This window comes from Xiphophorus hellerii, chromosome 22 (genome assembly GCF_003331165.1).
Source record: "Xiphophorus hellerii strain 12219 chromosome 22, Xiphophorus_hellerii-4.1, whole genome shotgun sequence".
Classification (NCBI taxonomy): domain Eukaryota; kingdom Metazoa; phylum Chordata; class Actinopteri; order Cyprinodontiformes; family Poeciliidae; genus Xiphophorus; species Xiphophorus hellerii.
In genome coordinates this window covers 17,917,158-17,931,148 of record NC_045693.1, presented here as the reverse complement: position 1 = coordinate 17,931,148, position 13,991 = coordinate 17,917,158, and the positions used below count along the sequence as shown (strand labels likewise).

At 37.8% G+C, this 13,991-nt stretch overlaps 2 protein-coding genes across 2 annotated transcripts; both read right to left on the bottom strand.

The window, feature by feature from the left end:
* Positions 1–1,643: 1,643 nt before the first annotated feature.
* On the bottom strand, positions 1,644–8,085 carry minpp1a (multiple inositol-polyphosphate phosphatase 1a). Its single transcript, XM_032553909.1, has 5 exons — positions 7,390–8,085; positions 7,112–7,306; positions 5,192–5,289; positions 3,440–3,570; positions 1,644–2,550 (listed from the first exon to the last, which is right to left on the bottom strand). Exons 1-5 carry the CDS (start codon positions 7,970–7,972, stop codon positions 2,145–2,147), a joined length of 1,413 nt encoding a protein of 470 aa, XP_032409800.1. The 5' UTR covers positions 7,973–8,085; the 3' UTR covers positions 1,644–2,144.
* Positions 8,086–8,168: 83 nt separating this feature from the next.
* On the bottom strand, positions 8,169–11,997 carry LOC116713684 (multiple inositol polyphosphate phosphatase 1-like). The gene is made up of 5 exons (XM_032553910.1): positions 11,376–11,997; positions 11,095–11,289; positions 10,167–10,264; positions 9,431–9,561; positions 8,169–9,302 (listed from the first exon to the last, which is right to left on the bottom strand). The coding sequence occupies exons 1-5, from the start codon at positions 11,938–11,940 to the stop codon at positions 8,918–8,920; spliced, it is 1,374 nt and encodes a 457-aa protein (XP_032409801.1). The 5' UTR covers positions 11,941–11,997; the 3' UTR covers positions 8,169–8,917.
* Between the last annotated feature and the right edge of the window lie 1,994 nt (positions 11,998–13,991).

Sequence of the window (13,991 nt, the reverse complement as noted above, 5' to 3'; positions counted from 1 at the left end):
TCCTGATGGTTCCTGCTCCACGTCTGATCGCGTTTGCTTTCTTGTTTTTCGTTTTTTCCCCCTGTTTGTCTTGGATTTACTCAGATTCTGTATTCTACCCCACCCACCTTCCTCCTATTCATTTTGTTTGAGTCCCCATCAATAAAACATGAAAGGACTTCCACCGTGATGTAATGTTCCCTACATCTTAGAGTGATTGTCTCTTAACAAATGCAGTACATGTAAATAAATACAGCGTTCATAAATGCAGTTTGTTAGCAAAAAACTTTGAGCGTGACTGACTTAGTGTTTTACAGTGATCATACAATAACGAAAAAAAAGCCTGTGGAATCAATCCAGGACAATTTCCAAAGCAAATGCTGGTTTTAAGACTAAAATACAAATGAAAACATAATATACAGTTGTGTACAAAATGATCACAGTGTATTTCAAAAGGTAAATCTCAAAATCTTGCAATGTGTGTTGCTCTTATTCACAAAAGTGCATCAAGACCACACTTGTATCCCAAAGAATAACACAATGAAAAAAAAAAAAAATCTAATTTGTAATTAAGTTGCAAGAAGGGAAGAAAATGGAAAATGCTTTCTGCAATAAAATAGCAATGTCTGCATCTTTCTTTCCAACCTTAATATGAATATTTATAATCATATCTAACAACTGCTTCAAAAAAGATAATTGTCCCAAATGTTTTTGCATGGAATCTACCAGCTTTTGGCTCCTTCCAACCATCCTTTTTCTATACCTGCATATCTTTGCAGGGTGGTGCCCATAATTGGATCATTAGGGGAAAGGCAGGGTAGATGATTCTGGACAAGTCGCCAGTTCATCACAGACTACTGTCAACTTTAAACAATTATTCCAACACAGCATATTCAAAATTCATTCCACATTTAACCTCAGAATCACCTTATTCTGATATCAACCCACAAATTTTTGAGTGGATTAAAGTTTGGAGATTAGGCTTGCCCGCTCCATAATGTTTATTTTCATTTTCTGTGTGTTTGGAGTCAAACTTATGTTGAAATATTTATTTTAGAGGCATTTTTGCATTAGGAAGGATGAGCTTTTGATTCATCCAAACTGACCAGTGAGCCGTTTTAAAATATGCTCCACTATGCACACAAGGCATTTCAGAAAAAGAAAATTATTATACAGACAGTCACGTGGTGGTGCTTCACCTTTAGCTGAAATGAATAAATTCTGTTCTTCACAAGAAAATCTTTAAGAAGAATGTCTGGCGACTTTAAGCTCAAGCACAATTGTGTCAAACAGTGAGACAATGATTCAGTCACACCAGCAACTCCACCTTTGAAGGGCTGAAAAACAATTAACCTTTTGGAGCATCCTGGTCTAAATCTGGACAAATACAGGATGCTGTGTGTGACACACAGCCTGTTTAAGGCCTTAAATGGGCCGTTGACTCCTCAAATCTCGTCACTGTGACTGGACATAAAACAGTGTTGCAAAGAATAACTAGCCAAAATGCTAACATAGCAATGTGAAAGACTCATTAGAAGTTACCACTTGATAGTAGTCGTTGCTGCTCGCTACTCAGGCAATTCTTTTTTTTTCCATATATGAGGTGGGTAGTTTGAAAACCTAAATTTTTTTCATTTTACTGTATGAAATCACGACTTGACAGGTGCTTTATGTACCTTTATTGCACTTTAACATTTGTTTGATGGTCTGAAACATTTAAGTGCAAGCGAAAACAGAACTGCACACATTTTTTTTTACAACTCTAAATGCAATAAATGGATTACACCCTGAATCATCGAGAAACATATTTTAATGACATAAATCATCTTTAGTTAATCTTAAATCACATGAATCCTAAAAAATTCAACCGGTTTAAACGACACAACATCCAAGTCACAGCAAAGCCAACTTTGGAAAAGTTTCAGTGAGATGATCAGCTGTAATACTGCATAGTAAAAGGATCTAAATGTAATCTCCTAGGCAGGGAACACTTTGTGGCACAAAGACAACAATTAAGTCATTATCCAACAAGCACAGCACATCTTTGTTCAGAGTGCAATTATCAGCTAACGGTGAGATATTAATGGCTTTCATTTTAAAAGCAATAAAAATAATATGCTGTCATCTGCAACACTGATTTGACTCCATTATTCAAAGAAAAACATTTAAGCCAATAAAACCTTTGTTCCTTTAGGTTCAGCTGCCTTGAAAAGCTCACACACAGTCTCATAGTCACACCCGTTAAGCAGCTCCGCATACTGTCTTTTGACGTCCTCATAGAGCGGCATGGACTCCTGCCGGTCAGCCAGACCTGGGAAGACGACCGGCTGCTCGTTGACCAGAGGCTGCAGTCTGATGTCCTGTCCTCCGCAGTCGAACAGAACCAGGACCAAATTAGCAGCATACGGTAGCATACGGCTGGTGCGGAAGGACCGCTCTCTCTGTGAGGCGTAGTTGGTGGACATCAGAGTTTCGTTGTCCTTGAAGAAGCCCAGGAGGGTGAGGAGGGGCAGGAGGGTCTCTGCGTGTCCGACCTGCACCGTCACAGCTTCCGCCACCGGCTGACCAGAACTGGAACAAACAGAATCATCTGTGATTGAAGATGCCGAGGCTGCGCTTTAGAACCATGTGTTTTCAAATTGTGCTAGAAGTGCCACTGCTGGTACCTTAACTGATCCAAGAGGTACTCAGGAGAAAGTTTGGTGTTGGTTTGATCAAACCCAATTTACCTTGGTTCAGAGTGCAAGTTGTGAACCAGGAAGATTTACTTGACTGCTCAGTGACCATGACTATTATCCGGAATACAAACTAATAATTTCATAATCTTGTATCTGGGTTACACCCAGAGTTACAGTGGAAGGGTTTAAACCAAAACACAGACTCAGAAGCGCATTAAATTAAAAGGGAAAACGCCCTCATGTTGGCCCCAAAGTCTTTAAGGCATCCCAGCTGGACTAGAGGGAGGTTTCTCAATGCCCTCAGCTTAGAGTTAAGGTCCTGACAGCATTTTTCCCCTTTTGCGCCCAGTGAGTCTTGGGTGTAGCAAGTCATCTTGCTAGATTTCATTTTCCTGTTGGAGGACTTTAACGCTTATGTTACTGTAAAAAGGGGTGACTGATCAGAACCAGAGATGCACTGTAGCTAGAGTTCAGTTTGTCCATAACCAGGCTGATGTTTAAACATAAAGTTGTTTTAAAGGCACAGAATCCAAAGTCCATTACCTCTGGACTGTGATAATAATCACACTGCAAGAGAAGGAAGACCAAATGAACTTCCTCTTAAGACCCTAGGGATTGTTTGTTCTTTGGGCAAATTCAAGCCTTTAAGGAGATTTTATCTCAAAGTGGAAACAAATGGATTGAAGGAGTCTAAGCCAGAGGAGTTAGAAATTAAATCATTTTATTTTACTCATAAATTTATAAGCAGTTAAGCATGGCAGCCACCATTGTTTTACACTCACTTGTGGTCATTAACTGCTTTCTCCAGTCGACTGAACACGTCGTGGAACAGAATGCAGCTCGATTTGCTGTTGATGTCGTATCCATAGCCTCTTTTCCAGAACTGCTTCAGATCGAGCGCATACTCCATTACCTGTTAGACCAGATTAGAAGGAAGAGATTATAAAGAATTAATGTAATAGCTGCGTAACAGGCTCAAAGGTGAGCCTATAGTAAAAGCTTGCTAGTTTTTACAATTCTTATAAAAAAAGCTTGAGGGATAATTTCTCTACTCTGTTCCTAAACAAATCTATCCTTTTCCCACAGACCCTCCTCATGATAAACATACACCTCAATTTTGAAGAAATTATTCAATGACATGTTTCTCAACCTGAGATACAAATAGTGCAGTGATACTTGTCGCAATTTGTTCATCTTACGTGAACAAGTTGGTACATTTACCAACCTGTTTTGTGGTGTTTCGTTTACCTCTATAGATCAAAATTATGATACGACAACGACTCGAATGTGTTTTTTCAATTTCAAAAACCTGCTTGCACTATAATAACAAATGACTACTCTGCTGTTTGGACCTTCAGTCGCTATGGAAACATGCTTACTAGGCGAGTTACCATTGGGTTGTTTCTGAGAAAGATTAAATGCTGTGCAAATAGTTAGAAGTACAAATAAAAAAGTTTTTTTTTGTAAGGTAACTGTATTGAATTTTGAGGTTTGCATTGGTGGGAAATCTCCCGCTGTTAAATACTAAAGTCCAACTTCTAGAGGCCTTCTGTTAATTTTTGAAATGAATGAATGAATATGTCCATTTATTAATAAACATGGAAAAGATAACATCTCCTGTCACATTAAACATACCTAATTTGACAGCATATTTCTAAGTCGTCTAACAGAAGAAAGCTGGCACTTGTCTACTACCCACTAGTTGAAGATCGAAGTATAAGAGAACTACACTGTTCTTGTCAGAAGATGAGTTTTCATGTGGTACAAAATGCTTGTTTTTGAAAAAAAATCTTTACAGAAACAAAATAATTTTAATAGAGGTATGCAACAAAAAAAATGTGGAATTTCAATAAATGATTAACAGAAAAAAAAGTTTTACTAAAAATTGTGTGCATTATAATACTTCAATTATTCAGGCATATTGTACACATCAGTCCATAAGTTTTATTCTTATGGACAAATTTTTGCCATTTGTTTAACGTTTACAACCAACATCTATTTGGCTGGAGAGTTATAACATATCCATGACTATAAATGTTTACCTTTAATGTAAAATATAGTAATCTGGATGAAAAAAAATATAAAACATTTAGATTTTGGAAATGTTTTTTTCTATGAATCTGTAATTTTCAAACTATGATTTGTTGTCAGGTAAAACCCAGCGGTGTCAGTGGATAACTATGCGTTTATTTTTTTTTTATGTCTTATAAATGTTTTTATGGCATGACGTCAAAAATGGAAAAACTCCAAAAACGTAAAGTAATAATGAAAATTTTTGAAAAGTTGGCAAATTTCAGTGATCCTTCTCTGTTGTGACAAAAAAAAAATACAGAGACGAGTGTGAACCAAATCAGACGATGGTGGAAACTGGCAGGCTGCGCTCCTGGGCACACCTCGCACCGGGCGATGAACTGACCTGAGTACTCTGAGTACAGCAAGTCAGAGAGAGCATGCAACCTGAATCTTATTTGACGGTATATAAATCTCTCCAACTGTATTTCCAGCAGTTTGAAGGCATGCAGGTGAGACCGTACCTGTCCATCGACTTCGTCGAAGAGGCGGCACCACGGGGAGTTCGCTGTCTTGATGGCAAACTCATAAGCACACAGGTAGAAGGCAGCCTCCACCATATCTGAGAGATAGAAAATAATAATAATGTGATTCACTGAATGCTTTATGTTGTAGCTCAATGTTAAAAATATCAATTCAGAATCATTTTCTGTCAAATTTCATGTTCCATATTTTACTCTGCAACCATCAGGCTCGACACAATGTGCTATTTTTTTTAAACTTAGTTTCCTTTTTCCTCCTTCTCTTCCTCCTTCTGTTATGTTTTTAAATACTGAAATCGTCTTTGGGGTTTAGTTATCAATTTGCTGTAAACACGAATTCATAGACGTTACCCTAACCGATTGCTTTTGATTTGACCAGAACAGCAAAACAGTAAAAAAAACAAGCAAAAAAAAAAAAAAAGAATAACTAGTGAACTCTTTTTAGTTTGGAAACAAAGATCCTGTTCTTGAGTAAAACTGCAACATACTCACGTAAAAATACTATTACAAACAATTTATATGTAATACCATATATAATATTATAATATACAATATTATACATACATTAATGCAATATAAAAGGCAGAACATACAGAGGAAAAAATTCTGTGAGGTTCTCAATACATATACATAACTTTTATCTTTGGACTTTTCCCTGTAACTGGACTGACAGCTCATCGTCAGGGAGACCTGGATGATTGGTTGCTCAGAGGGGTTGATGCTGCTGGTTTGGACTCTATACACGCACCTGTATTTTGTTACATTTTATACAAAAATCTTAATTTAAAGGAACTCCTGAAGAAAATGCAATAGAGATGATAAAGGGTTAGAAAATTTAGATTAGGAAACAGCACCACCTACTGTTATTAACTCTGTACATCACTATCTAACGACCTTCTCAATGTAAAATGTGAAATTAAAGTGGTATATAATGGAGGATTACTGCCATTTTATATTTAATTCAGTTCAATTTTCATAGTGCCAATTCACAAGCAATGGCCACTTTAGAAGAATAGGTCCAATTTTCACTACAAACATTCAACAGTGTAGCACTTTATAATATATTAAATATAGGGATCTATAAATGTTAAAGTCATTTAGACATTCACAGTTATAGTTATTTTCACTAAATAACAAAAGACATTAAGTTATGAATGAATATTAAGTCATATTATATTCCTGCCTATAATATTGTGTCGATCTAAAAAGCTAAGGTGCAGTCCATATTACTTCTGTTGCACATTACTCAATTTAGTAACAAAACAAATATTAAATTGATAAATAGAACTTATTATGCTAAATATGTGTCACAGATAATCCTTATTTGTGAAGCAGACGTAGTGCTTCAATAATTACATTTTACATTATATTTAATGTCAGAATGATATATGACTGCTTTCAAAATGAAAAGGTAAGCAAAAGCATAAAAAGTTTTGAGAACAAAAGACAAGAAATCCTGTTTTCAGACTAAAAATGTGTGCTCTTGGATTATGGCAGGAAAATTTCACCAGGTGAGGAGAGAGTTTTGCAAGTGAAGATTTGCTCCGAGCAGAGACTGAGTGTGAGCGCGAGGAGAAGTTTTGAGTGCAAACATTACAAGTTTTGAGAAGAAAGACGTGGAGTCCTGCTTTGGAAATAAAAATGTAAGCAAAAGTATTAAAAGTTTTGAGAACAATAGACGTGAAATCTTGCTTTCAGAATGAACATGCGTGTTCTTGGATTATAGCAGAAAAATTCCCCCAGAAATGTGTACATTTTAGCTTTGTTTTTAAAATGTGTCCGTAATTAACATTACCCAAACTCAAATGAAAGGCAGTGACAACAGACCAGCACAGCACAAGCTTTCTGCTGTTAGAATAACTTAAACATTCATTTATGTTTGCCTTAAACCTTACAACTCACCATATGTGATGAAATGATATGGGACATCCAGACGGTCAGCGATCTTCTCCTGGACCCTCACCATCTCTGGTCTCTGTGTGAACTTGTCCATCTCTGTCAAAGCTGACGGGTTGTTATCAACTTCCTGCACAAACTTGGTGCAATGGTCAAAGAACCTCATTAGAGCATCGTTCACTGCATGCTGAAACTCCACATCTGCAAGGGAAAAATAAGCCACCTGATACACTGATCCTACAGAAACAACATTCTGCAGTTAATGTGATTATTATTGATGATACCTGTGATGGCCCACATCTCCGTCAGCCCTGCTTTGAAGGACAGCGTGCTGTTCACACATCGGTGCTTGGAGCTGGTTATGAACTTGAAGAGTCCACCTCGAAGTTTCTCCTCAGAGATGATTGCCGGGAAGAGCTTTGACAGCCTGACGGCCAGATGCTTCAGATCCTCCACACCTTTCTGGACCAGTCGGCCGTCCATGTCCTCAGTGTACCACATCGTCCACTGGGTCAGGATTTCACGCAGCCAGCTCTCTTCCCCGCGAGCGCTGCTCTGGACCAGCTTGTAAAGTTTCTGCATCTTCTTCACGTTCTTGGCCGTCGGGTATCGCGTCCCGTGTCTTATGATGGCCGTCAGATGGATTTCGCGACATTGCGGGGACGGAGGCTGCAAACCAGACCTGTTTACAGCGAGTATGTCCCGTATCAGGTAAGGGTTCACTTCCTCGTACCTTCCTTTCGTGCCGAAATACTTGGCGATGACCGGTATGTTTGGGTTTTCCTCTGGACTCGCGTCGTTACGAAAACACCAGGAAAAGCCGGCTATGGCGGTAAAGAAGAAGATTTTGCATCGAAAGCTCGTCATGATCTCGCTTTGGTTTGCGCAGACCCCAAATGCGTGACGTTATTCATGTGGTGTTCATCAGCCAATCAAATTGACGTGACATGCAGAGGCGGTTCTTGCCTTGACGAGACCCTGGGAGATCCCCTTCTTGTGTTAGAGGGGGGCTGGTTAAAAACCGCATGAAGACAAAGCACAAAAAAAAAACGTTCACCTTCGAGAGAGTTAAGCAATGTATTTAAAGCAGACAGATATAAGATAATCCATATCCAAAAGAAAGCAGATCACATGCTTTCTGGTTAGCATTGTCAGCTTGAAAGAAGATCTCTGTTAGGATCTGGTGTTGTTTAGTTGGATTTTGATCTTTTCTGTTACTTTGGTCGTCTTTTATTTATATCAATCTTGTTTCTGTATTAGGCTACTTTAGTTCAGTCCTTAGTGTTTGAGGTCATGTGTATTTATGTTCCTACTTATTCTTAGTTGCTCTAGTTATAATGTTTCCTTAGTGTAGCTATTCTTTAGTGTCACATTTTTTCCCTAGTCCTCTGTGTACTCTCCCTCCCTCGCCCCCTGTGACACTTTATTTAATACAAATTTGAAAAGCATTCACTGCTATATCAATATTCTAATCTTCACAAAGCAAACAAATAATATGGTTTCTTTGGTGAGCTCAAGGAGATTACAAACGTTCATAAACAATGTCTTAAATCATTCCAAAAATCCTTAACATTTTTACATTAAAACACAGTTTCTGTGCTTCATCAGATGTTCAGATTTGTAATTATAAAGATGAGATGGGCTACTGTAGTTTTTAGCAAAGGCTCATAGCTAATTAAATATGCCAGTCTTTGTATTGAGAGGAACAAAAAAGAATGACCTTAATATTGGTTGTTCCATTCTTCCCAGTTTGGCTCAGACTAGTTAATTTCAACAGATGTTTATCTTTTTTTAAAGAAAATGAAAACAGTACTAAACTTCAGCAGGATTTGTGAGTAGTTGGCATTCGGCCTCAAAGTCACACCCACTGAGAAGATCTCTGTAGTGCTTTCGGACATCTTCATAGAGCGGCATGGAGGCCTGCTGATCAGTCAGACCAGGGAAGGTCAAAGGCTTCTCGTTCAGCAGAGGTTGCAGCCTGATGCCTTCCTCTCCACAGTCGTACAACACCAGGAGGAAATTGGCAGCGTAAGGCAACATGCGGCTGGTGCAGAAAGAGCGTTGAGTCTGCGAGGCGTAGTTGGTCGATGTCAGTGGGACTGCGTCCTTGAAAAAGCCGAGCAGGGTGAGCAATGGCAGCAGGGTGTCTGCGTGGCCGATCTGGACAGTCACCGCTTCACTGACCTGCTGATGTAACCTGAAGCACACGAAATAGACATGCAGCAATGGAAGTGTTAGATTACATGAAAGGTAAAAAATGCCTGAGAATACTAGCAACCACTAAAAAAAGAGCTTATACGCCATAGTGATGAATTATCTAATCACGTGTTCTCGCTGACTGCCTTGTCCAGTCGACTGAACAGGTCATGAAAGAGGAGGCAGCTTGACTTGCTGTTGATGTCATGACCGTAGCCTCTTTTCCAGAACTCCCTCAGGTCACTGGCATACTCCATAACCTGTTGAAGCAGAAAAAAAGACACATGGAGCAATAATGTGAAGAAAAAGTCTAGAGCTCTTCAAATTATGAATCAGTTTTCTAAGGTATGACCTCTGAACTTTTTCTCCATTCTGACACATTAAGGGTAGAAACGTAGATTCCAAATAAGGGTCTGAAAAGTGTGCCGTCGGTTTGTTTTTGGTCACCAAAGCGAACACTTTGCAGAACCATCTTTCACTGCAAATACTGTGCAAGTCTTTTGGGTTTCAGCTATAGACTGAAACTTCAACCTGTTCTACTTTGCAAAATAGTTCGTGGTCAGTCAGATTGGATGGAATTTTCAAATCACAGATTCTCAATTGAATGACAGACTTTGTCCAGGACACTTTAGCACATTAATATGCTTTGATCTCGACCAGCACACCATTGCTCTAGTATCGCCACCAGATGCTTCAGAAGCCTGTTAATCACCCGTTCATTTAAGTCAGGAGTTTGAAACATCAAATATCCATCTATTTTTCTCCTAAGATTTCCCTTCATCAACTCAAGAAAGACTTTCTAGGACTATAGCTGTAGCAAAATTAGATTGTTGTAATTAATGTAACTAAACAGTAAGACTCCAACCTTTGCATCATCCTCATCAAAGAGTAGACACCAGGGGGACTTTACTGCCTTGACAGCAAGTTCATAAGTGCACAAGAGAAATGCTGCCTCGGCCATATCTGTAAGTGAAATGTCAAGGTGGTCAGTCACATGGGCTGTAGAAACAGTGATCTAAAACGATTGCCAAAAACAGGAAACAGTTCTTACACATGCACTTAGTATTGTTATACTACTGAGCAATGTGTCTAATGGTCTTAAAATCTATACTTGTATAACACTGACTAAGATTTATTTATTTACATACTTATTAGGGACAATACAGTAAAATATAATGGACAAAACAGCCACATCTGATGTTCTGTATATTATATAGTGGTTTTCTTTAAAAGAAAAATATCAAACATGCACAATCAACAAAGTTAAAACCATTGTAGCAATTACAAATCTCTATCACAATGGGAAAATACACACCAGTGCATTCGTACACATCAGGAACAGCAGCCTTTTTAAATTGTTTAAACAGTTTAAATATTCAATTTGGGTACACTATTGTTTCATTTTTACACAGTTTTTTAAAATAAGAGGTAAGGAATGAAAGCTGCTTTATCTCACTGAGCACACTTTGCCAAATTACTCCTCCTTTGTCAGAGTGAAGATGTGTTGAGTATTTTGCAGGAGTGTTTAACAGAGCTCCACGTAGATCTGCCACTGAGATAAACGTTTGCTGACACTTCTTTCTTCATTTTATAGTTAGTGATAGTAATTTAGGCGCTATTAGCTTTAGCTAATGTGAACAAGCTCATGAAAAGCAGACAGATGAAAACACACAGAGCACAATGAACCATGTAGACATTTGCTTCTTTGTGATAGGAATCTGCAATTTAAGGAAAACAAGTAAGGTAGCCAAAGTGGATTTATGATAAAAAGTAAGTGAAAAGGTGGATACAACCATATGTGATTAAACTGGATGAGATTCCCAGATGCTCTGCAATTTTCTTCTGGACCCTCATCATCTCCAGTCCCTGCTTGAACTTGTCCACCTCTATCACAGCTGACGAGTTTTTATCAACTTCCTGCACAAACCTGGTACAATGGTCAAAGAACCTCATGAGAGCATCATTTACTTCATGGCCAAACTCCACATCTGCATGGACAAAAAGCTCCAGATTATACTGAGAAAGTTGGCCAGAGTGAGGAAGCGACACTGCTCACCGTTTATCATCTTTATACCTGTGATGGCCCACATCTCCGTCAGCCCTGCTTTGAAGGACAGCGTGCTGTTCACACATCGGTGCTTGGAGCTGGTTATGAACTTGAAGAGTCCACCTCGAAGTTTCTCCTCAGAGATGATTGCCGGGAAGAGCTTTGACAGCCTGACGGCCAGATGCTTCAGATCCTCCACACCTTTCTGGACCAGTCGGCCGTCCATGTCCTCAGTGTACCACATCGTCCACTGGGTCAGGATTTCACGCAGCCAGCTCTGCTCCTCTGGGAAATTATTCAGGACGATGTTGTGCAGCTGCTGCATGTCCCTGACAGTTTTGGCCGTTGGATATCTCGTCCCGTGTCTTATGATGGCCGTAAGATAGATTTCCCGACACTGCGAGGATGGAGGCTGTAAAGAAGATCTGTTTACAGCGAGAATGTCCTGCCTGAGATATGGGTTCACTTCTTCATACCTCCCTTTGGTGTTGAAATAGATGGCAATAGGAGGTATGCTTTCTTCATCCTTAAGTGTCGTGTGATGATGAACACAACAAAATATCATAAAGCAGTAAAAAAGACAAAACATCATTATGCACCTGTTTAGACTTGAAGGCTGCTCTCTGATAACACAAGCATCTGTTTGATGGACTGAGCAAAGTCCAGTCCAGTCCAGTTTGTTTACTTTTGTTTCCTAACAGTAACCTGGGCAAATATGCTTCGCTCTATGTGAACATTGACAGTGAAAATAAAAAGAAACTTGTATAAATGGGAACTGAAACAACATGCATTAGTGTGTTGTTTCATACTAACAACAAACTAATAATATGTTTTATGATGTTCTCTATCCATGAAGCTTTTTAATTTTATTATGCATGGCTTATCTCTGGAAAGCCTGTGAATGGTTTCGGTGGTCTCACTTTTGCTGTGTTCTGACTTTTTACTCCTCACCAATTATGAGCTGCCAATTCCATTCTCAGTTATGGGCAAAAATGTGTAAAAATGAAACAACAGTGTTCTCTGCATTCGCTGCAAACATCATGTCTCTTTCAAGATGTACATTCAGCACAATTTTTTTTTAGTTTAGGTTCTTTTGCTTCCACATACTCTGTACACAGATTATTCTAAATCATAAACTCCAGCAATATAATTTGTGGTTACCGTACATTTCAATGCTCAGATATTACTTTTATTTCAAATTGAACTTGGAAGTCTCATAAAGCGCTCCGCATCATCACTATCGCATAAATGATAATGTAGAATGCAGCAGAAAGACTATTGAAAAATCTTTTTGTCTCTTGTTTTATCTCTAGTCATTGCGTCATAATTTGTGACACATTAATGAGTTAATACTCATATTTGCCGAAACAGATAAAGTTCGTTCGTCAGATTAAAAGTACCTTTAAAAAATAACAACATTCAAACAGGTTTGAAACATACTTTATATTAAGCTCACATTTCTGTATGAAAAATTTCTAATCTTAAATGTTTTATTTTCATTAGATATAAGTGGAAAATCATCAAAATCAATAGAGAATTTTTCAAAACATCAGTCTGTGTGTAATTAATCTATAGAACCACTTTCATTTTGTGAATTAATGAATGAATTTTTTAATAGTTATTCTCTTTAGCAAATGGCTTTGTATACTATATTACTCATATTTAAAATATTGATTCAAATATGTAAAGAGTAGAAAAATGAAACTACAACATTAAGTTTGTTGTTATTATTTCTATACATTATGCTGCTTCAGACTAGATAATTAATTACTTGTGTTCATTTCATAAAGTCATTTATTTATAAATACAACATTTTGTAATTTTTATATCACTATATTCCCTCCCTAATTATTTTTTGATTAAAAAAAACAAACACAAAAACAACATTCCACTTGACCAATCTAAAAAATAAATAAATAGTAACACCTGAAATCACTCATTCATGTCTTTCTGCTTAACTATACTGTTATAATTGTTAAATCATTCTGTTATGTTAAGTGTCGGTTTTGGGATGTCACATATTACCTAGACAACACAATACAAAAAATAATTCAATATATGTTCCTCACAGGAGTCGTGTATGTTTACTATAAGTCAAAACTGATAACATTAACATAAACAGTCCACCTATTCATGATAGTGTACCAGTTCAGTCATGTTTTGACAAACTTAATTATTAAGTGGAATTATGTATATACACACCACATCTGTTTGCTCCCTGCATCAACCAAACCAGACTTTTATCAACATTAGAATTTCTGAAGGATGAAAAAAGGAAGACCAGAGGTCAGTCGCATATTTGTTCTTGTACAATATGTTTATAAGGAGATCAAAGTTTCAGGTTTTCATTTTTTATTTCTTTATCAAAACGTTGCTGAAACATAGATTTATAATTAAGACAAGTTCTTACTCATTACTTATTCTCTTCTGTCCCAACAAAATCCTGCACGGTCATGCTGTCATCTCATAGCAACAACGTCCTGGTTTATAATCTTGCCTGGAGTCTTTCTGTCTGGAGTTTCCATGTTTTTCATGTGGATGTCTGGGTTTTGTCCTAGTACTCTGACTTTGTCTCCAAGTCCATTCATTGGAAATATGGTGACACTAAATTGCCCTGAGTGTGTGCTTGTTTATGTTAACTGT

Bases quoted from the DNA above. Each gene is read 5' to 3' on its own strand.
- LOC116713684 (XM_032553910.1), bottom strand. From the start codon at position 11,940: ATGATGTTTTGTCTTTTTTACTGCTTTATGATATTTTGTTGTGTTCAT. The intron at 10,265-11,094 runs GTTGTATCCACC...TTTCACTTACAG, and splicing joins ATCCAGTTTAATCACATATG to ATATGGCCGAGGCAGCATTT. The intron at 9,562-10,166 runs GTTGGAGTCTTA...CTGCTTCAACAG, and splicing joins TTGATGAGGATGATGCAAAG to GTTATGGAGTATGCCAGTGA.
- minpp1a (XM_032553909.1), bottom strand. From the start codon at position 7,972: ATGACGAGCTTTCGATGCAAAATCTTCTTCTTTACCGCCATAGCCGGC. The intron at 3,571-5,191 runs GTACGGTCTCAC...CTGGTCTAACAG, and splicing joins TCGACGAAGTCGATGGACAG to GTAATGGAGTATGCGCTCGA. The intron at 2,551-3,439 runs GTGAGTGTAAAA...TGTTTGTTCCAG, and splicing joins AAAGCAGTTAATGACCACAA to TTCTGGTCAGCCGGTGGCGG.